Source organism: Orbicella franksi, chromosome 2 (assembly GCF_964199315.1).
Source record: "Orbicella franksi chromosome 2, jaOrbFran1.1, whole genome shotgun sequence".
Lineage (NCBI taxonomy): Eukaryota > Metazoa > Cnidaria > Anthozoa > Scleractinia > Merulinidae > Orbicella > Orbicella franksi.
This window is the reverse complement of record NC_138146.1, coordinates 8,726,504-8,749,511: the sequence shown is the minus strand read 5'-3', so window position 1 is coordinate 8,749,511 and position 23,008 is coordinate 8,726,504. Positions and strand designations below refer to the sequence as shown.

Sequence of the window (23,008 nt, the reverse complement as noted above, 5' to 3'; positions counted from 1 at the left end):
AAATTTGAAAAAGAAAATAGGCAAAAACCTACTTAATACAATTTCAAATGTTTATTTTCTATAACTCTGCTTGTTTACAGAAAAATTTTGACGCATGAGTACTATCGATCTGGGTATTTTCCTCGGACGGGCACTATGGGCTGTTAATAGTGTCTCTCCGTGGACGAACAGTATTGCGTCACCTGATCAATTTAAACCAAAAAGAATCAGAGAAAATTTAGTGGCAAACTATAAGAACATAGTATAGTCTGAAAAGTGACCAGAATATTCCGGCTAATGCAGTTCCTGCCAGTTAGCGATGGCATTTGTTTCTCTTTTTCTGCCATATTTCGATCATAGCGTGATCTCTGTGACAGGTACAGGTATATGATAACACAATTTGAGGAACTTAGATTTGTCCTGACATGAGACTATATCCTCCCCAGAAAAGCTAGTCATTCTTCAAATTGGATATTGTATTGTAATATCTGAGAAATAAGAGTGCAAAAAGAAACAATCTAACATCAGATAACCCAGACACTGAAGTAAAGAAATGAGACTTCATATTAGCTCACTCCATTTGTTCACTACAGCAAATTGCCATGGGTTCAACATGGGCTATGGGACACCAAGAGGCAGAAGAGTGGCTGGTACATTTTCACAAGATTGCAGGTTAGGACTATATTCTTACACAATAATTTTATCTCCTCAGAGCTGTATTATCTAGCTCTCTGCACGCACTGCAGGCCTATGATGCTCCCTCATCATAGGCCTGCAGTGCGTGCAGAGAGCTAGATAATAAAGCTCTGAGGAGATAATATTAGGCTATGCAGGGAGAGAAGAAAGGTTTTGGGTTAGTGTTACAATTAAGTTGAAAGATTCAGTCTTGCTGAAAAAATGTGCTCATTGTCAAAATGTGCTCATTGCCATAAGGGTTTACAAAATCTAAAAAAAAAATAGAAGCATGAGAGACTAAAAAATATCCAAATCTGGAACCCTGCCTAGGCATCCCTACTTTTGTGTCGATAAGCCAATATTTAATTGATAAACAAGAGACAAGATGAACTTTGAAACTACTAACTCATTTGTTTTTGTATTTACTTTACAACCTTCATCCACACATGCTGCTACTAGCTACATGTGGACTTGTACAGAGATTCTGTTCAAGTCTTAGTGAAACTCCATAAAACAAACTGGTGAAGAAATTCTTGTCCTGCTTACAGCGGCAACCTTGTTCTCACATGTCTCACTGTGAACATGACATAGCCATTGAGGTACAAGGCTGTATGTTCCCAAAAATATATTACTCTTACGATGTTTGCTGGACTTTTGCAACCTTTCTGTATTCTTTAGCCCTTGTTTTAGGGCACTGCATCTCACACCAACTGATTGGAACCATTGCTGCCCCTACAGGAAAAGGGGGATGTTAAACAGGAATACAAAATGAGCTACCTTTTAATGTTACTGTTCAAAAAGGCAACAATTTAAGTGTTGGAAATAGACTTGCTAGTCTGGATTTCCCCCACACAGCTACTTAGGATTATAGACATCAAATATATAGTAGCCCCATTTGCCACATCCAGAACAGAAGAACTGCTTTTTTTTGCTATAGAGGTAACTACAAGTATGCAACATCCTAGGATCCAAAATCTAAGCATAGAGTAAATTTAAACACAAAGCATATGCCAGGAGCTTGTTAATAATAATTGATTTCTCCACTTTATAAGAGATTTTGAGAAGTTGAAGGAATACAAGTATCTGGTTAACATTTCAATGGGAAACATGGTGTATTTGCACTACGTACAAATATAACACACAGTTTGTTTGTCTTACCACTTTCACTCTTGGCAAAAACAACTCCAAGCTCATTTTCAGCTGTTGACAGAAGATATGTCTGGGTATGAAGAGTTAAAACTCTGGCCAATACTATATCACCTGGGCGAAATGACTTATACATTTCAACTTTGTCCTTTTCTGTTGCACGGACATCTTCTTTTCTGATTGTTCCTTTAAACGGTTCTTTTAGAGATGTTGACTCTACACCCAGAATGGCCACCTTACAGAACCTTGGATTTGTACTTATAACCTGAAAACAGTTTTTTATTATATTATGATAGAGTTTCAATTTTATCATTCAGAACTTACAGTGTTTAGATCTGTTGTAGGATACTGCAGGGATGTAGCTAAAAAGACACAGCTACACTGGCTAAGAGGAACAGGTGGCTCTGGGGAAAGAATGAAAACCCTCATCCATGCACTATCCCATGTGGATCTTTTCCCCATATCTAGTGTCAGTACCGTATGAGTACCGCTATACATGTAGTTATAGGTAAAGCTATTGACTGTAATAATTATTGGATATATGGACTAGCAAGAAAATTATCTGAAATCTGTAACAGTTTAAAATTGCCAGGCACATGCTGGTATGTATTTATATACCTACCTTGCATGTCACAGTGTGGAGGTACATTGGTCTCATGGTTAGTGCGCTTGTTTAATGATCAAGTGGTCTAGGCTTCATCCTCGGAGACCCAGGGACAGTTAGTTAGAGCGGGAGGAAATAAATCAGACAAAAAAATGAAGCATCACAGGTTTACATGTAAGGCTGGAAAAGCCCCTGGGAACCGACACTTACCAGACCATTTCCAAATGGCTCTGCCAATGCTGCCTCCTGATTGGGCAGAAAAAGTCTTTGTATTATTCTGCCCAATCGGCGAACAGCAGCTTCTGAGGTACTTTGGTGTGTTCTTACACAAACATTGTTGCATTGGCCATACTTCTTAGGATCATTTTACTTCAGAGAGCTATAGAAATTCGGGAAATCATTTCGGATGTTATCAAGAAAGAAACTCCATGTTTTGCAGGGAAAATTTTCGTTTCAACTGATCAAAGGTATTGTAAAATAGTGGCTTGTTTATTGGCGAGTCGATTTCAGCTTTCTTTCATTTCTTCGGCTTTCACGCACTAGGTCCATTCATTTTTGTACACAGGCATTACATCACTGTCTGATTTTAGTGTTATTGTAAATTGCTGATGTTTTGGATTACTCTGTTCTAAATTTCCAAATATTCTTATTTTGCTCAATATTCTGAGCACAGAATTTATCCAAGACCAATAAGCTTATTAAATAAACTATTACAGTCAGAAGCCTTTTGCAAACGTTCTCATCAAATTACACGCAGCAATGAAAACGACTTAGAGTCAAAACTGAACTTATATTGTAAATTTTTTTTCCTGATGCCTGCAACTTTCGGAACTTTAATGCAATCTTTAACAGTGTTTTCTTACATCAGAATTTCTTTCAATGTTTTCCTTCTGTAGTCTTCTCAAACTAAGCAAGAAAAATAGGAAAATTACATGTACCATTACCTACAGTGTAGCTGGCTTGATTCTCACTGTTGTTGTGATTTGCAATAAATAGCATTTATACATGTAGACCTTTGTGTGATTTTTGATTGCATTCTTGTAATGGGTTGCAACTGCCTGTCCCCTGTCATTTGATACTTTCTTGTGCTTTCATAAAAAACTGTTTGACTCCCAGGGAAAACGCTGTGCGACAGGATTAGACATATCTACCAGGTCTGAATCACTGAGTTAATAATGCAATGTACTAGCCCTTATTTACCCCTCAGCCACTCTATATGTAGCATCAGTTCAAGTGAAATAAATGTGTTTCAAATTTCAAGTCAGGAGACCTCGTAAACCTGAACATTCAGGAATTTCCAGTGAAGGTGTTTGGCAAAGGTTTTTTCGGCTGGGAAAGATGAATTGGGAAGGCACTGAATGGTTGTTAAGCTGTTGGGATTTTGTGATGAGCGCCTCTAAATTGAGTTCACCAGTTCACCACCCATGTGGAGTGCCCAATACATTTTCCTACTGAAGGTGTAATTTGTGATCATTGGCTATACCCACTGCAACTGTCACCCTCAGATGCTCTCCTAATGGGCAATTCACTTGATCTTGGTCCAAGAGAAACCATAACTCAAGCAATCTCTACCCAAATAATACAGGCACTTTCCATAATACAGACCTTCAGCTCTGCCCCTTTGGTGTCTGTATTTAACAGCTGTTTATAATTATTGTCTTAATTTGGATGCCCTGCCATGCTCACAATACCATTTTATTGGCCATGGTGATTAATGGAGTTGCCTTTTTCCTGACTGGGCGAGTTTTGAAACCTTGCTGGAAATTAAAGTCCCTCAATGTTTCTCCTGAAAACAGAAATTATTGTGCCAGCAACTGAAAATAATGCTTTACAGTTAAGTGTTCATTTGTTGTTTTAACTCAGATGAATGCTAACAAATTGCCTCATTAGCTGCCCCTGAAGAGGCCATAGTCTGTTTTCATGTCAGTGGTAAATGTTTATTAAACGCAAACACATTTCCCTCTTGGTACTAAATAATACGATAATTTTTCTTGTTTGTGATTCCAAGGTGGTAGCATTTGGAGAGACAATGTCAGTACGTAATATAGATAAATCCTCAACTGGCCTCACAGCCTACAATCAATTGACAATTCACTTCAGCTGCATAGTACGATGGAATTCTCCTTGGTAAGGTTTGGTGCTTGTCTACAAAAATAAAAGGACGTAGTGCACGAAAGTTTTTAGTAACCGAAGAAATGAAAGAAAGCTGAAATTGACTCGCCAATAAACAAGCCACTATTTTACCATACCTTTGATCGGTTGAAACGAAAATTTTCTTGGCGAAATGTGGAGTTTCTTTCTTGATAACATCTGAAATGATTTCCAGAATTTCTATGGCTCTCTGAAGTAAAATGATCCTAAGAAGTATGGCCGATGCAACAATGTTTGTGTAAAGTACCTCAGAAGCTGCTGTTTGCCAATTGGGCAGAATAATACAAAGACTTTTTCTGCCCAATCAGGAGGCAGCATTGGCAGAGCCGTTTGGAAATGGTCTGGTAAGAATTGGTTCCCAGGGGCTTTTCCAGCCTTACATGTAAACCAGTGATGCTTCTTTGGTTTGCCCGATTTATTTCCTCCTGCCCCAGCTAACTGCCCCTGGGTCTCCGAGGATGTCTAGGCTTGAGTCCTGGGTGGGGACTTTGTACAGTGTTCTTGAGCAAGACACTTAACACTCACATGACTCTCTCCACCCAGGTGTATAAATGGGTACTAGTGAACTTAATGCTGGGTGTAACCCTGCAGTGGACCAGCATCCCATCCAGGGGGGAGTGGAAATACTCCCAGATAAATTATGCCCTGATGAGCCAATTGGTTTGTACGAAGACTTTACCAAACCTTACCTTGCATGTCACAACTGAGCCAACTGCTGGTACTACATGCTTTTCTTCCTCTCTTATGACATTTATAATAGATTTCTATGTAAGAAAAATATAGCAAAACGTTTGCCAAGTAAGTAAGTAAAGTAAGTAAAAGCTTTATTAATGTGTCAATGTATTTAGTTTTCACAACTAATTGGGGACACAACAAAAAAAATTAAAATTATTTCTGAATAAGAAATAGTAGAATTAGGATTCAAATCTGATGCCTTATGATTTTGTGACTTAAGAAAACATCCTTGAGATGTCCAAGCCCATTAATTCGCTCAGTGCCCATCCTAATTTAAACTATTGCACACTCATTTGATGATTATTAATAGCTTATGATTTACATTTGCATTTCTTTGCTGAATCAATCACAAATTGTCCAACTGTGTGTTTCAAGAATTGGTAATTAGCTTAATTTATTCGTTGAGGCTACATGTCCGGCAGCCAGACAGGTTTCTTAAAATTTTTTGAAGTAAAACAACGTAAAACGAACGTTATGACAGACGACCCCAAGAGGAATCGAACCCGGGTCGACGGCCTGGTAAGCGATACTGATGACCACTGCACCACCACAACCTGCCAGCAAGTTCGGAATTTTTTAAGTATTTATCGAGTTACCCTTAGCATTATTGAAAGCTAACCGTAAACAGGCTAACCGCAGAGCTATTTAGGCTAACCGAAGTGCTATTCAGGCTAACCGGAGTGCTTTTTAGGCTAACCAGAGTGCTATTCAAGCGTTTTGACTGCCGGTCATTTTATAATAGTCTAGACTTTAAATCCCGATATACCGGGTGCCGGGCTCACCAAGATTAGTATCCAGCCATATAAACAAAGATTTGACATTATTAAATGACATTTTTAAAAAATATTTTTGACTGCCGGACACGGAGTGTTTTGAAAATCCTGTCCGGCTGCTGGACATAGAGACACAGCGTAATTTATTTTCTGTGTTATGCGCACTGTGAAACTTAAAGCTTCAAGAGCTTCTCATTTTAATAACTCCATAATTCACTTAATTAGGATTCATTTAATTATACTGATTTCTGAAACATTTCCTTTAACATACTTCTCCATTCTGTTGTTCTTGTACCTGTCTGTACCCAGCAAGACTCGCATACACATATCCATGGCGAACGTAAGTTCCGTTCCCTGGTGAGAACTGTTCCAGGCTGCCTAATCTTTCTCCAGGTATTGCAACAGCATTTTCATGTACAGATACCATATTGATTTTTCCTGATTGCAATATACTTACTTTGAATTAAAGGATCAAATCTTCACACATGTAACCCAAACAAAAACCTTGTTTCATCCGCCATTTTGAATTTTTGTTGAAATCCGCTGCCCATCCTTATTGCGGTAATCCCCACTGTTGCCAAGACAACGGACATTTGACACTGGCGCACTGAGATGGCGGCATACGTTGCTACTCACGATCGTTCGGTGTTAGCAAAGGCATACGAAGACACAAAAGTTTCTGCCACGCAGAATACAACTCACAGGGATATCTTAGGTAAGTTGATATGTTTGAATCAGTCAATGCATTGGGTCAACAAACTAATATGGAGAAACCGCAGAAAGGTACATATAAAGCTTAAGTCTTGGCTTACTTGGCAAGCAGTTTCTCTTTCTTATTAAGCTTGTTAAAGTAAGCTTTGATTAACTCCTAAAGCAGAGTATCTCTGAGATGATGTATTTGGTGTATTAAATTTTTGTCCTCAGCAATAGGAAATGATCTCTACCAAAGAACTGTTGATGAGCTTGAAACAGAAAGGCAACAGAATGTAACAGAGGTCGAACAAAGAGCATGGCGCTTAGCTTCTGAAGAGAAAGCAAGAGCTCTTAAGGAAGCCCGTGAAGCTGCTGAAGTGGAGCTAGAAAAAGCTATGGCTGCTGCCAAGAAAGCTCAGGTAGGTGACTAACAGTCGTGTCAATGCCAACTGGTATTGCACAGTAGTGAGAGTGGAGTGATCATGTGTACTAAAGGTATCCACGGTCAAGTGTGGATCGATACCCACGATCGATACTCGATCAACACTTCATCGGCACCTTGGTTGACACTTGATCGACACTCCATTGACATCTTGGTTGACAGTCGGTTGAGAGTCAACTAATTTTTGATCGATTCATATGAGTTGGTTGACACTCGGCCGACTATTGATGGACTGTTGATCAAGTGTCAATTGAGTGTTGCCCAAGTATCAATTGGGATGTTGATTGAGCATTGATCGAGATATTGATTGAGGGTATCGATCCAGAGAATTGATCGATACTCGCCCACAGATGCCTTTAGTACACATGATCCAAGTGGAGTACTGTGCCCCGGGGTGGGGATGGGGTAGGATGGAGGGACCCACTTCCTGTGCCATATCGCCGATAAAGCTCAGGTAGTTTACTAACAGTGGTGTCAATGCCAACTGACAAATATGCACAGTACATGTAGTGAGAGTGGAGTACAGTGCCCTGGGATGGGGGTGGGAGTGGGGGTGGGAGTGGGGGTGGGGTAGGAACGAGGGTCGCAGTTCCCATACCATGCAATACTATATACACCTCTTTCATGTTTTAAGCTACACACTTGTGATGTAAATCACATTATATCAGATAGTCCAAAGACTGGCTTTAGTTAAAGCATTAGAGCGGTTTTCAATTGAACCTTATAAAACCAAAACCAAAGTAATCACTCTGGCCAATCACAAACACACAGATTTATGTAGCTTGCAAGAAAGCGATATGAAGCAAGTGTTGATTGGGTTTTGTTTTACTTCTGATTGGATGAAAAAGAGGTGCAAGTTTTTCCAATCATTTACAGCTGGTCCATGTCCCATGCGTTTGTCAGTGATCATGTGTCAAAGATTCCAGATTTCTCATGTAGCCAGACAAATTACTAGAACTCAAAAGTTAATTTGCATGAAAGGGACTGTCAAAACCAAATGAAAATTCAACCATGTAGTATATATATTATTTTTATATGATACTAGAGTCCTAGAACCTTGTTGAACTGTCATTTAATTATACTTATTGACTTAAGGAAAAGGCAGTAAAGGCAGAGTCAAAGAGAGTAGAAGCAGTGATGAAGAAACTAGCAGCTCAGCAAGTTCAGCGGGAGAAAGATGAGGGTCAAAAGAGACTGGAGGAGGCACTGGTGAAGGCTAGGGAAGAATTTTTGTTGGAAAAATCGAAGGCTGTGCAGAAAGCTAGGGAAGAGGAACAAGCTACAGCTGCTGATGAGGCAAAGAAGGTGGCTCAAGCTGAAGAGGAGAAGAGAAAGCAAATGATTCTGGCTGCTGAGAAAGAGAAACAGGTATCTAGTGATAAATTGTAACAGAAAAAGGACAGGAAATAGAAGACAGAAATGGCTGTATGGAGTTACACTTTCCAGTGCTTTGGCTTTAAGGACAGTGCCAACTAAATACAAAGGTTTTTGCGCCAGGTTAGGACTTTGCGGAAAAAGTAGATCTTTACAAGGGCTATCGGAATCCATAAAGAAAAAAGAGGTTAGCCACACATTTTTTCGAGATAATTAGCCTCGAATCTCAACAAAAATGCTGACATCAGCATTTTTCTGAAAATAGGAGAGGATATTTCTTCACTGCTTTCTTTAGAATTCGCCTTTACATACAGAAAAGTGAACACATTTATAAAGATCTGAAAACTACATGGTAAATGGTAACATAAAAAACATTTCTGGTATGTTTTTAACAACAAAATCATTGCAACGACACTTTTAGCGTCTCTGACAGCCTTCCTCTGTTTCAGCTAAAATGCAGTCTAAATATCTTTTGCTCACAACCAGAAACTAATCACCTGCTGAATAGGCTTGCTACTTCCATTTCATAACATCAAATATAGGGGTAACCACGCGTTTTTTAAAGTTATTGATCCTTTTTTAAACTTTTTACGGTGTCTGTTACATTTTTTCCTGTCACCTCCCCAGTAAGTAAAAAATGTGTGTATCTCACACTTGTTTTGCGCGCGCACTACGCCATCTGCAGGTACATGTTTATAGTTGGATTTCAGTATAATTTTCGACAGATAACAGCTAGTTTTTCAGCTGGAAGACGTTAGCAGTTAGTGCTTAGCGATATGCTGCAGTTCTGGTGTTCCTGGTTTAAGTACAGGTTCATTAAACTTGATTTGGTCACAGTAGGAAAATTTTGCTTTCAATTTAGTCATGTCCTTGGTAGCGTAGTTGATTGCGTCATAACAACTTAGCGTGTGTGTGGCGCTTAAACCATGCCTTGCGTGATGCGCAGAACGTGTGTGCACTAACAAAAGTAGGCACCATCCTTAAAACTATGTTAAGTGAAGGAGGGGCAACATAATTCCTTCTTTATCTCCCAAATATGTAGAGGAATGCTTTCCCTGGTATGTTTAGTCTTCAGCATTCCTGTGAGACTTGTGCAGGTCTGTAGGAATTTTGTTCTGGAAAATTATACTTAAGGGAGTGGCCAATGCTCCTTTAAAAGGTAATTATTATTAGATAATTATGTAGTCTGTTTGTCTGCCTCATCTAATTTTATGGGGAACGTTGCTTTATCTCTTTTGTCTCATTCTCATGTCTTTTCCAAGGCTGACAAATTCTTGGGGCTTGCAGAAGAGATGCTCAGTAGAGTAGTCATTTTGCAGTCTTAAATTTACCATTAGCCATGCCAGTAAAATATTATTATAGACCCACAAAAGAGAAGCAAGATGAACATCAGTGAGAATGAACCACAAGTTCAAGTCACTCCCAAATCTCCTTTGTGTGAAAAGTGTACATAAAGCTCTCATTATTTTCAATTTAGCAAGCTTTGAAGAATCTTAAAGAAAGATTAAAACAAGAAGAAAAACAGGCAATTGTAGAAATGGAGGAAAAATGTAAAAAGGAAGAGGAGATAAAACTGCTGCAACAAAAGGACGCCCATGAGAAAGAAGTGAAAGAGTTAGAAAGCCGTATTGATGAGCAGATTCAGCAGAAGGTGGCTGCTGAAGAGGAAACGGAAAGGATAAAAGAAATGAAAGGGAAAGTAGAAGACAAGTTAAAGAACACAGTAGCTGCATTTCAGAACTTTATTGACACAACAAGAGGCTTTAACAAAGGACAGGCAGACTTCTTGATACTGGATCCGTTAAAAGATGATGATGAAAGTTGAAGAAATATTGTGTACAGCTAGAGAACATGTAGATATTAAATTTACTTTTTGTGTTGAATTTTATGTTTCAAGTACAATTTTATATTAATAATTTTATTTTAGATATACACACGTTTTTCATATTAACCTACTGTTTGTGTAAATGTTTACTTATTTTTTTGCAATAAGTAAATAAAAAACTGCAATAAAAACTGGGAAAAAAAATTGATTGTTCTGAATCTTTACTTTAGGAAGATGCTCGGGAATCACTCAAATGTTCATTATGATAATGGGTCTGGTTAGAATGATTGTTCAGATTGACAAATTGTACCCATTTGTAAATCTTTGGAGAAAGGCATATCATAAGATCGCACATTAAAGTCCCCCCACTCTCCCCCCCCCCCCCCCAGTTACAAGGCCCTCAAATATAAGCCCTTCTATTTGCTAACAAAGATATTATTCTGGATATAAGCCTCCCCGGATATGAGCCCATCTAATGTACAAGTGCATTCCGTTTGCATTTCTTTACAAACATCAAAATTTTTTATTGAAAGTTATAGGCTAATAGGGTAGTAATAGGGTCATAGCTTTAAATGTAATGGTATGTTCGCTTTAAGGTTACAGTATACCTTCAGGGGTGTCTCGCGCGCAAGCGATGTAGCGCGTGCAGTTTAAGCTGTAGATACCTAAACCCTATATCAAATTAAAGCTTATGGGGCTGGCTATCAAACTATACCAAGAATTTTGAAAGAAAATGAATTGTCGAATTTTTCACGACCACTAAATGCGAGCGCCCGAATCACCTTTCGAAAGCTACAAGTCAAAGCGAATTTCGTTTTTCGCCAATTTAATTTTTTCCTCGGTTTCAGGGCCCAAAGCGCTTAAAAAACGTGTCTGCGTTTTGGCATATTCAATTGCAGTAAAAAGTTACAGAACATTTTCGAAACAGGATTAAAAAAATGTGGAGTGATCGTACAAAAATCGCTCTCGAAATTAACAATTCCCAGACACGCTTTTGTAGTTTATATGTTAAACTAGCCACTGTCCAAATTTAAGAGCAATTGAACAAATTCCCTTTGAGTTATAACTCTTTAAAGTGTCTGCTTCAAGTGAAAAAATTTATTCGAGAAACAGCGTTAAGAAAAATTTTCTGCTTCGCAAACAAACTCCGCTCACAAACGCCTTCAACTGGGTTCTCAGATAACTAAGCCAATCAGTGCAGGGAAAGTTTACTACCGTTAACCCCCTGGTGAAATTTACGCGCGAATCTCTAAAAAACTCTTGTGTTTCGCAATGCGCTCAAGGAACCGAAGGCAGAGAGATAATTTTTCTGTAGCTCGGTTTTTCTTGAAGCTGGTCTGGCAACATAGAGAAGACTAAAAAGGATACGAACGCTAGAGTGGCTGAGCGAAGGAAACAAACAAAAGAAAGCGCGGAGAGCAACTGTGTGTGGGCAACTGTGCATGGATAATATTTCAAATGGTCTCAATGAGTCCGACGATTCGTCGATATCGGACTCATCAGAAGAGTCTCTGTCAGCATCCCTGCTATTGCTGTCAAGTTCCGAAATTTTTACAGAACCTTTCTTTTCTCTTACCACGAATATTTGCCCGCCTTATACGATAACTATAGCTTCATCCGCGTGGCGAACTTTCGCTTCTTCACTCATTGATGTATTTTCATTCGTTCTTCGCTGTTTTCGCTTTTTCGAACTGGTCCATGGTTTAAACGTGGTCTATGTTTACTTATAACTTAATAGAGACACGCCTAATACCAAAGATGCTGGGTAGTCAGAACAACAATGCTGATCAACTGAGTAGTCAATTCGTGACATCCATATAGGTAATTCCCGCGAAAATCGTCTCGGTTGATTGCATACGCGCTATAGGGCTGTCAATCAAGAGGTAAACTTTTACTTCCGGTGAAAACGTAAAACCGCCATTTCTCCGCCAATATTTAGCCTTTTTCAAAATTTTTTTTCAGAAATTAGAGATTATTCTTCGACCACTATTTTGACCCAAAAATCCAAATTTGAAGAAAATTGCCGACCCGAAGGTATACTGTAACCTTAATTCATTTCTCAGATACGTTTTATCTCATGGTTCCAAAACATTTGTTTTACTCTACTTATGTGCCCCCTGGATATAAGCTGCCCCACCTCCGTTTATAAGCCTACCAAAAACTCCTTATGGAGTTATAAGCCCAGGGCTTTAACATGGGATTTTACGGTATGTTCAAGTATTTTTAACATTGCCCAGAGTTGAGAGCTACAGCTGTTCAATCCATGTAGTACACTGATTGGAGTATTGGCTTGTCATGATATCGCAGTTTGTGAAAAGTGTTATCATCAGAACTTATCATGATATCTTCACAGGGTACTTCCTGATGATTTTTTGGCTTTCAAGCCAATTTTAGCATTGTGATTTGCTCTTCTTTACCCATATTTAGACTTTCTAAAAGTCCTTTCCAATAATATTTCCACTGTTAGTTTCTGACTTCGTCACGCAAAGGTTACTTTCTCGCTCCGCTCGAGGGAGATAAGTAAGTCATGGATTAAGAAAAGGTTGACTTGTGGCAAGTCTACCCTTATTGTGTTTATGAGTTCAGCTTGATTTAAGGGGAGTGCATCCAGATTCTACCGTTTAGTTAGTAGCAAAAACAATAAAGGATTATCATTGCTAATTAAGAGTGAACTCAAGCAACTTTGTAGAGAAACCGTTTTTGTTTTTTTCTGTTACAAGTACAAAAAGAACAAGAAAAATACAATGATATGGCATATGTTTTCTACATATTTTCTACATTTTTTTTATAACATCTACATGTACATCTACGAGTATGCCTCTACTTTCAAATTTGCTACACTTAAACTAGCTGAATTTAATATTAAGAAATTGTGAATTCCAAGCACAAATTCATTTTGTTTAGGGTTGAACCACTGCGCAATGCTAAACATCTCTGATTCTGGTATCAATGTTTAGGTGATGGGTAACCAGACAGTTGGAAGCCTTGTCGGCTTTCATGATGTCCTCTGATATCAAGTCACTGACCTGGTTTGACCAGATTTTTGGTCAAATTTGGGTATGGTAAATACTGAATGGACCCTTTTACTGATGTCACGCAATAGTAAATTTTTTTGGCATTTTTCTTATACACAAAAAACAACCGCCAGAGATCAATTTACCATACCGAATTTAGTAAATGTGCAAAGTTACATTAGAATCTGTTGCAAACTCTTGAACATATGGGATCCCAAACTTGCCAATTTTTAAAAAGAAATGTATGCTATGGGGCAAGCGTGGCCCCCTGGCTTACATTTTTTTGTAACAATTGTGAAGTTTGGGATCCCATATTTTCAAGAGTTTTAGTATGGTAACAGCCAGTAGCTGTGAAACACATTGTGCACTTGCTATATTGGCTCATAACCTTGCCTCAGATTGTGAGTTTGTCAATAGTCCAGAAGTCACACACTGGAAGTTAATTATTAGACATGCATAATTTGTATGTATTTTACTGTGGTTTACTGTGTATAATAATTTGTAGCTTTACTATAATATTAATTTAAGCGTGGTATGATTTACCTCTAAGACTGGCGACGATCCATTCACATTTTACATCTATAGAGTAGTAATGAGTAGTAACTACAAAACTGTCAGTTATGCTTGAATACATGGGAATACTCTTCTGGTAACAATAAGTTACTTGTGCTTGGCTGAGTGATAAAGACAACAAGGGCAGTTATTATTATTAAAACTACATGCTAAGTGTCTATTCACATGCTACTTTTTGTGTGAAAATCAGAAAATATCCATTTCAAAGGATAAAAATTGAATAAACTCGTTTAGCAACTGAGTGCAAATGTGTGAATTTTGGTTGTGTTTTCAGTTAAATTTTTATTTTATATTAAACAATTAGATTACGAGCTCAAGATTTTTATATGATCCCGCTTAGAAATCAAGAGTGAATAATATATTAATTAGATTATTCGCTTTAGTATAAATCTACTAGTCTTTCAAAACTTAATGTAAAACCTCTTCACAGACACTTTGAATACACCAAGGAGCGGCCATCATTTTGTTAACAAGGGCACACTGCTATGCTACTCGTTACCTATCACACAATAGATAGTAAGTAGCAAGGCCAATCAGAGAATGGCATTTGTGATAGAATGCTAGTAGATTTATACTAACACAGTAATATATATATCTTATAATATTTCCTTACTGTTGATCTGTGCACAAACATTTTAGGCAGAATTTGAACAAAAATTTTTACTGTGCATAAAATTTTATTGTTATTGAATCAAAGGAATAATTTATTAAGCTAATTGCAGGGGTTGCAATCCCATTTCACACAAGAATTTCAACAAAATCCATGTGTCACATATACACCTTTTGCTGTTCATTTACAGAAAATATTCATTCGAGTCTAAACTTGTTTCATTATGGTCAATATACTCTCATTAACACCAATCTGACCTTCATTTGCGCGTAAGGAACGTTCAAGGATAACACTTGCATATGTATTAACATTCAAAATCATCAAAAGATAAACAATACCTTCCTTTGACATTAATTGGCTGTAAATTTATTTTCATTTTTGTCAAAAAAGAATTCGTTGTCACAAAAGGAAATCATGTACACTTTTGGACAACCCTTTTTCCACAAGAGACTTTCAATAACAGAATTTGTCTGAGCACTCACAATCAATTGCATTATTATACAACCATATCCATGAGGGTGACAATCGTAAGTGCGGTGAGACAAATATTACAGCTGTAATAACATTTATTTTTGGAAGAGAGAATATCAAATTTGCTGGACAATTTATCCCTCAATTGCCTCACTATTGAGGCATCGTGGCAAATATGTTTGCATGAAACGATACATTGTCCACATTTAGGCCCTGATTATCCTTTCGCTGTGTTCAAATGGGATTCTATTTCTTCGTGGCATTTGTGGGGGAATCTAACTGTCACTTTATCACATGTATACTGTAGTGCACCCTCTGAGTTGTATGCAAAAGGTTCGTGAGAGGCCAAATTTATATCTGCAAGGGGAGGATTGTGAAAATACGATCAAAAAAAGTACATATGGTCCCTAGTTCTATAATCAAATTTTTGAGGAAAATTAAGCGTGATATCTCTGTTCAAAAGAATTACGCTAATGAGCTATTGTTTTCTCTTAACGTTAGGTGAAAACACGGTAATGTCTGTCACAACGTACTAAAGATAGTCACCTTCACGGATATGGTTGTATAATAATGCAGTTGATCGTGAGTGCTCATGCAAATTCTGTTATTGAAAGTCTTTGGTTGAAAAAGGATTGTCCAAAAGTGTACATGATTGTCGTTTCGTGACAACGAATTTTAATTCGACAAAAATGAAAATACATTTACAGCCAATGAATGTCAAGGGAAGATATTGGTTATCTTTTGATGATTTTGAATGTTAATACATATGCAAATGTTATTCTTGAAGGTTCCTTATGTGCAAATGAATGTCACATTGGTATTAATGAGAGTATATTAACCATAATGAAACTAATTTGAACACAAATGAATGGATATTTTCTGTAAATGAACAGCAAAAGGTGTACTTTTAGCTCTTTCAGGAATGTGTTTTTTTTTCAGAAATTCATAAATCACATAATATATTTTTTAGTTGCTTTTCATGCATCATGTATAGTTTTTGCTTTCATCATGTCACGAGTAAGCCCTATGCAATCCTCTTTAGTAGCCACTCAGTTGTCCTATTGGAAACCTGCATGGTTCTCTCGTCATTTCCTATTTCCAGACAATTATTGTGCATGTGAAACTGAAAACTATTCTTAAGCAGGTGCAGCAGCAGGTGTGCTGTAATCATTTAGAGTGTCTACTAAATCAATAACAATGTCGTTGTTTAAGAAGACACTCTACTTAGCTAAGCCTTGTTGACTATTTTCTCATAGAAAAACTTGGGCTTGTAGACTGTTATTAGAAATTCATGTAATTAAAGCAAAGACAACAACTAAGAGGAGCATACAAAATTAAAGGAACTATGTCACAGTTTGCGCATCTTGAAAAGTTTAGCCTAAATTTTTCAAGTTCGTCATTTGTAATCCATGTTAAACTTCTCCATCCTTAACTATCCTTGTTCCTTTATGGTTTATTATCATCTCCTTGGTGATTTTCTATCTTAGTAAACTACTATTTTCAGGTTTACTTCAATTTAGAGGTAATTTTTTATGTAGCCAGAATTAACTTAAAATGCTGTGACTGAGCTCCTTTAAAGTGCCACTGAAACGAAATTTTCGTACTCTCTTTTATTACCCCAATTTGTAGTTTCAAACGTGCTTAAAATAATGGTGAACTTTATTTCTGTCAAATCCCAACGGAAAGTGCTTTTTTTAGCTGCTGAAATCGACTTTTTGGAGCAAAACTGTGTCCGGGCTCTGGAACCGAATTTAAGGACCTTGTGACGTCACTGGTTGTATTCACGCAAGAAGCGCTATAGATTCTCTCTTGTTTTCACTTGATTTATTCAAGTCTATTTTTCATATTGTCGATACCTGCTAGTTTTCTACCTTGTAATTTCTGTCCAGTCTTGACAGGAAATACATATCATGAATGTTGGAGGGCGCCAAAGAGTGTAGATTCACCAAAATAAATGCTACAGATTAGAACAGCTCAGTTACTTTTCGAACATTTTGAGTACTCGATTGGAGATTTCGAAGACGAGTGTGGCAACTTTTATATCACGTCCTAAAGCCTAAACACGATATTTAGTCGTCTGTTTTCAGCCTGGTTCTGAAATTTGGATTCTCATGTTTATCTAAGTTCTATTACACAAGGTTCGAATACATCCTCGGCAACTTTACTGCAATAAAAGCCGTAAGCGCATCAGCCATCCGCATAATCACGAAGTTATTAACGGTCCACAAGCTTTGAGTCGAGTACTTCTTTGTACACAGAGGGCATCTTTTTATGATACTAATAAGTGAGAGTTCTTGTGGTAGACAAAATGTGTCTTTGAAAATTGTGATCCGCAGCAGGGTTTGCTTTATCGTCGCATACGTATCAGTGTAAACAAAGCGCGAATTTCGCTTCTCTTTTACACGTATCTCCCAATTGCAATATTTCACGGTCGATGGATTACTTTGAGTTCTTTAGCACATACTTGTGTCTATGATCTTCATTTAATGGTATCCAAATTCAAAGCAATTCGTTAACACGTCACTAGTTTACACTCCTTTCGAAGGTTTATTAAACAGAATTTGAACTAATTTGCATATATCACCTTTCGCCGTCGACATTGTCACGCTTTCTCTCGTTTCCTGAAAACATACCTGTAGGGTCATGGCAGCTTAGTTTACCTTTATAGTTTAAATTCGCTCCCTCACATAAAAGAAGAGGGTTTCTTAAATTGTTGCTGATTTGATAACTTGTAGGATGTAACAGATGCAACTGGACTAAAGGTCACTGTAGCACAATCTCGTCCGCGGTGAAACTCACAAAGCGTCCGGTTAATCCTCGAAGCGAAGCGACTCGAAACTCGAAGCGTTGTTGCTGCGATTCGTGTAGCAGCAGTCCGGATAATAATTTCAAAAGCCGCTTTCTCTTGTTTTCATGTCTTTTTTACTTTATGAGTGTAGGTATTGTTTAATTGAGTGGTGGCCATTTCACCAAGAGTCCCGATCATTTTGCGATCTAAGAACTCCCACTCGTTTGCTTGCTTACATAAAATATCCTGCAAATATCCAATTAAATAGACTGAAAAGCCCCAGGATCGACTCTCCACCTCTTCTTGTCTAAGGCTACTGTGATTATCTGCTTTACAGCTCTGAGATGTCCTTAAGATGTTTTTTGGGGGGCTTCGAACAGTATTCTCTTCTCCCATAATCACTCTAAATTTTCAGCGCAGCATGAGAGTAATACAACCAGTGACGTCACTAGGCTGTTTTGGCCGCGCCAAGATGGCCGCCAATTTTGGGCTTAACCAGCCAACTTCGAACGGCTGAAAAAGCAGTTTTCGCTTACCGTATGCGAAAAAAAAAGTCCGCAGTGTTTCCAAGTAAGGTTGAAACTTTATTACTAAGCAAAAATCTCACATACGAAAATTTCGTTTCAGTGGCACTTTAAGATTTACTGAATGGAAATGGGTTCAGAATTTCTTGTGAATGATGGAAATGTGAAAAAAAAACATCTGTACATTTTCTTTGCATAGCTAGGGTTGATGAATGGCTCTTCAAAAACTCTGGGTCTTGCAAAAGTTTTGTCCAATTTCACAGGCCCCACAGTCTCCTGTTTGAGCAATTATGCACATCTCAAAGTCTCTGTCTCTGGGTCTCGAGTCTCAAAATCCCTTGATATATTGAATTTTAATAATGCAACATTCACATTTCCAAGAAGGGGTTAATCCTAAATTCTCCTGAATTGACTGAATTCCACAAAAAGTACCGCCATGGCATTTTGGCCCTAGTAAAACAGCTAGCTTGTTCTAGGTTTTCATGACATAGTTTTACAGTCTAATATCCAGTTCCAGACAGCCTTGGTCTCACAATTTAGAACTTGAAATTAACCGCTGCTTTTGCCATCTTGCAAAGTCTTGCGTTTACCATTCACCACCCCTACAGCTGATTGGCAAGGAGTGCCACACAGCCATACAGAGATCTGTAAATTTTGAAATTCTTGAGAAACGGCCCTTGAGAGCAATATGCGATTTGTTTTATAGCACAACAAAGACATTTAGTACATCCAATGTCGAGAAGGGGGGTTGTCAGTCAATATTAGCATACTGACATAATACCTTGTGAATAAGGCATGTACTGAAAACAACCATATCCAATGTGTGATATACTTATGATTACTTAGGGTTAGAGTAATTGACTGCCATTTCTCGGAAACAAGATTTTACAATGCCCTCTGGCATTTCTTTTTAAGTCAACCAAGGCTCTATAGCTTCATCAAACACTTTCTTTGTTCCATGCCAATGAATGTGATACACACCAGGAAAGGTAAATTGGTGTACGGACCCTCTTTCATCCAGAGTACGCAAACCAAAGGTGTCATTAAGATAAACCTAAAAAGATGTCCAGTTAGTGTCTGGTTGGACCTTAAGTTGATTATCCTCACTCCACGGGACTTTCAAGTGAATGAATGTCACCAACTTAGGTTAATAGATGCAAGAAGAATGTTTTGAGACTCAAACTGAAATATAACTAACTGATGATGTGGCTCTACAGACATGCATGAAGCAACTTTGATTGGCTGTTATTCAAATTAACATAACTAATTGAAAGGCCGCGTGCAAGAACGTCCCCTAGATTTTTCAGCCATTTTTGAAAGTGCTTAAAACTAACTGAATTTTGGCATGTGGGCTTCGTTTCACCTGAGAAACATTGCTCTGAAGTTTTTTTCGCTGGGTTGCTTTTCGTTCTCGAGAAATAATGTATGCAAAAAAGGCACACAGGTTGGAAAAAGCGAGTGGTTTATTGCATACGCAATATCTCGAGAATGAAGCGAACTTTAGCGCGAAAACTACGGGACATTGCTTAACATACCTGAACGAAACTGCATGCGAAATTTGGAGCGTTTTCGACAAAGTTCACCTTTGATTACAATACCTGACGCCCTTTTCCCGCCGAGTCCTTCAAATAAACGAAGCCGGGCCTTTGTTATGATAAACAGAGCCGATCCTTTGTTATAATAGCCAAGCCAAGCCTTAGTTATAAGTCGAAGTCTCGCCTCGGTTTATTATAACAAAGGATTGGCCCGCCGCGACCGCAAGGACTTTGATTTTACTTAGAAACCAGCAAAATGTCAATTTCACGCCGCTTATATAAGCTCAAATTTGTTGATTTCACGTCAAAAGTGCTTAAAATGTTGACTCATGTTAACGCGCGACGGCAAGGATGTTGATTTCACTTAGAAAACAGCAAAATGTTAATTTCACGCAACTTATAAGCTAAAAATTGTTGATCTCAGGTCTAAATAGGTAAAAATGCTGATTCTACGTTAACGCATGACGGCAAGGATGTTGATTTCACTTAGAAAACAGCAAAATGTTAATTTCACGTAGCATATAAGCTCAAAAATGTTGATTTCAGGTCTAAATAGGTAAAAATGATGATTTCACGTTCATGCGTGACGGCAAGGATGTTGATTTCACTTAGAAAACAGCAAAATGTTAATTTCACGCAACTTATAAGCTAAAAATTGTTGATCTCAGGTCTAAATAGGTAAAAATGCTGATTTCACGTTAACGTGTGACGGCAAGGATGTTGATTCCACTTAGAAAACAGCAAAATGTTAATTTCACACAACTTATAAGCTAAAAATTGTTGATCTCAGGTCTAAATAGGTAAAAATGCTGATTCTACGTTAACGCATGACGGCAAGGATGTTGATTTCACTTAGAAAACAGCAAAATGTTAATTTCACGTAGCATATAAGCTCAAAAATGTTGATTTCAGGTCTAAATAGGTAAAAATGATGATTTCACGTTCACGCGTGACGGCAAGGATGTTGATTTCACTTAGAAAACAGCAAAATGTTAATTTCACGCAACTTATAAGCTAAAAATTGTTGATCTCAGGTCTAAATAGGTAAAAATGCTGATTCTACGTTAACGCATGACAGCAAGGATGTTGATTTCACTTAGAAAACAGCAAAATGTTAATTTCACGTAGCATATAAGCTCAAAAATGTTGATTTCAGGTCTAAATAGGTAAAAATGATGATTTCACGTTCACGCGTGACGGCAAGGATGTTGATTTCACTTAGAAAACAGCAAAATGTTAATTTCACGCAACTTATAAGCTAAAAATTGTTGATCTCAGGTCTAAATAGGTAAAAATGCTGATTTCACGTTAACGCGTGATGGCAAGGATGTTGATTCCACTTAGAAAACAGCAAAATGTTAATTTCATGCAACTTATAAGCTAAAAATTGTTAATTTCAAATCTAAATATGTAAAAATGTTGATTTCACGTAACGCATGACGGAAAGGATGTTGATTTCACTTAGAAAACAGCCAAATGCTAATTTCACGCAACGTATAAGCTCAAAAATGTTGATTTCAGGTTTAAATAGGTAAAATATGGCGGCCGGAAAACAGTGTTAACATCTGGAACTTACTTTGGTTATCTGGGACAATGATTATCTGCACTGAACAAATAAACATCAAATAAGCACTTTTCCAAATACAGCAACGCCTTAAATGGCTAAAAATCACGAGATAAATACATATTCTTCGACAAACGCGATCGTAGCTTTATGTCACGCACCGCCTAACAGATTAACAAATTAACCCTTCTGCGCAACGTACGGGTCTCCATACATCTGCATGTCCGCTGATCCCAGAAGTTCAAAACACTACAAATCATGCTGATATGAAATAAAATCAACGCAACCTGGATCACAGATCTATGTTACAATCGATTGCTACTTGTTGGCTATTATCACCTTTAAATGAAAAAAGCCGAAACAATCTAGTTACCAGTTCGAGAAACGCGAGCAGAACGTGATCGCAATGCATGCCGGGAAGGGTCTTTACACCTCGTGCGCTGGAAAACATGGCGGTTGATACAAGACAAATTTTATCACTCAAAAACCAGTTCGCGCTTTCCAAACTTTGACACTAGCAACGCTTGGCAAATGGCCCACAACTCACGAGAGGGTATTTTTCTTGGGCAAGAACTGCTCTTGGACTTTGCTGCCTGGCTCGATCTGACTTCAAACGCCGATAACACGATTACGGTATAACAGCTACCTTCGAAGTTTCAGAACACATTTTGATTCTTTAAAACGTGCTGATGACTTACGGGTTTATTGAGGCTTTATGATGCCTCTCAACCACCAGGCAGGCACACAAGGTACTTTAACACTATGCTTAAGATATTAGTTGACAGAGCTCTAATGCGGCACATCTCTTTTTCGTTCGATGGTATTTCGTTTGCCGCTCGATCAATTCACGTGTTGTGTTTACGTCACAATAACCGATGTGAACAATCTGTTCCCAGATTTCCGCTCTATATACTATTTTCCTTTGACTTTAAGACAGCTAAGATTCAGTGGAATACACTATAAACAGTCTGCCTGTTTGCTGTTCAACAAAATAATAAGGTTTCTTTTGTTTTTTGTTCAACAGAAGATCTCCAAAAGATGCCGCTTGGCAAACTGAGCTTTTTGCATACGTTATTTCTCGAGAACGAAGAGCGCCCCAGCCAAAAAAAATTCAGAGCAATGTTTCTCAGGTACAACGAAGCCTACATGCCAAAATTCAGCTATTTTTGAACACTTTCAAAATGGCCAAAAAATCTAGGGGACGTTCTTGCACGCGGCCTTTCAATTGTACACTGCATTGATCTCTACAGTGCTATGTAATATAGGTAAAATTGATCAAAAAACTTAAGGAAAGGAAAGTGAACGAAGCTTTTTTTCTGGCAAATTCTCAGATTTGGAAACAAAGCACTAGGAAAGAGGTTGTGACCAATAATGATTCCAGAACATTCCTTTGGGACTGGAAAATGTGTGCAATTTTACATCTTCAGAAATCTCTAGGATATCATCATAAGTGTTGCAAGATCTAATGAGTCATGCTTAGTTGAGAATTTCAAAATTTTGGTCAGATTTTCATGGAAAGTCTAGGCAACAAG

General features: G+C 37.9%; 3 protein-coding genes across 4 annotated transcripts in view; 1 reads left to right on the top strand and 2 right to left on the bottom strand.

The window, feature by feature from the left end:
- The window catches only part of LOC145479935 (exosome complex component CSL4-like), a 7,524-nt gene extending 932 nt beyond the window's left edge, over positions 1-6,592 (bottom strand). Inside the window, exons 1-5 of the mRNA XM_081458411.1 lie at positions 6,335-6,592; positions 5,245-5,319; positions 1,813-2,065; positions 1,293-1,386; positions 1-182 (exon numbers count right to left, since the gene is read on the bottom strand). The exon at positions 1-182 is cut by the window's left edge and continues 932 nt beyond it. Coding sequence (XP_081314537.1) covers positions 179-182; positions 1,293-1,386; positions 1,813-2,065; positions 5,245-5,319; positions 6,335-6,490 — 582 coding nt within the window. The 5' untranslated portion in view covers positions 6,491-6,592 and the 3' untranslated portion in view covers positions 1-178. The remainder of the gene's footprint in view (positions 183-1,292; positions 1,387-1,812; positions 2,066-5,244; positions 5,320-6,334) is intronic.
- A 32-nt stretch (positions 6,593-6,624) lies between these two features.
- Positions 6,625-10,601, top strand: LOC145479919 (uncharacterized). The gene is made up of 4 exons (XM_081458396.1): positions 6,625-6,778; positions 6,988-7,175; positions 8,294-8,566; positions 10,050-10,601. Exons 1-4 carry the CDS (start codon positions 6,676-6,678, stop codon positions 10,395-10,397), a joined length of 912 nt encoding a protein of 303 aa, XP_081314522.1. The 5' UTR covers positions 6,625-6,675; the 3' UTR covers positions 10,398-10,601.
- A 2,478-nt stretch (positions 10,602-13,079) lies between these two features.
- Positions 13,080-23,008, bottom strand: part of LOC145479920 (lysosomal thioesterase PPT2-A-like) — a 34,065-nt gene continuing 24,136 nt past the window's right edge. The window contains exon 8 of one of the 2 annotated variants that reach the window (XM_081458397.1): positions 13,080-19,431. In XM_081458397.1, coding sequence (XP_081314523.1) covers positions 19,288-19,431 — 144 coding nt within the window. In that variant the 3' untranslated portion in view covers positions 13,080-19,287. The remainder of the gene's footprint in view (positions 19,432-23,008) is intronic. The other variant, XM_081458398.1, reaches the window with a different exon arrangement.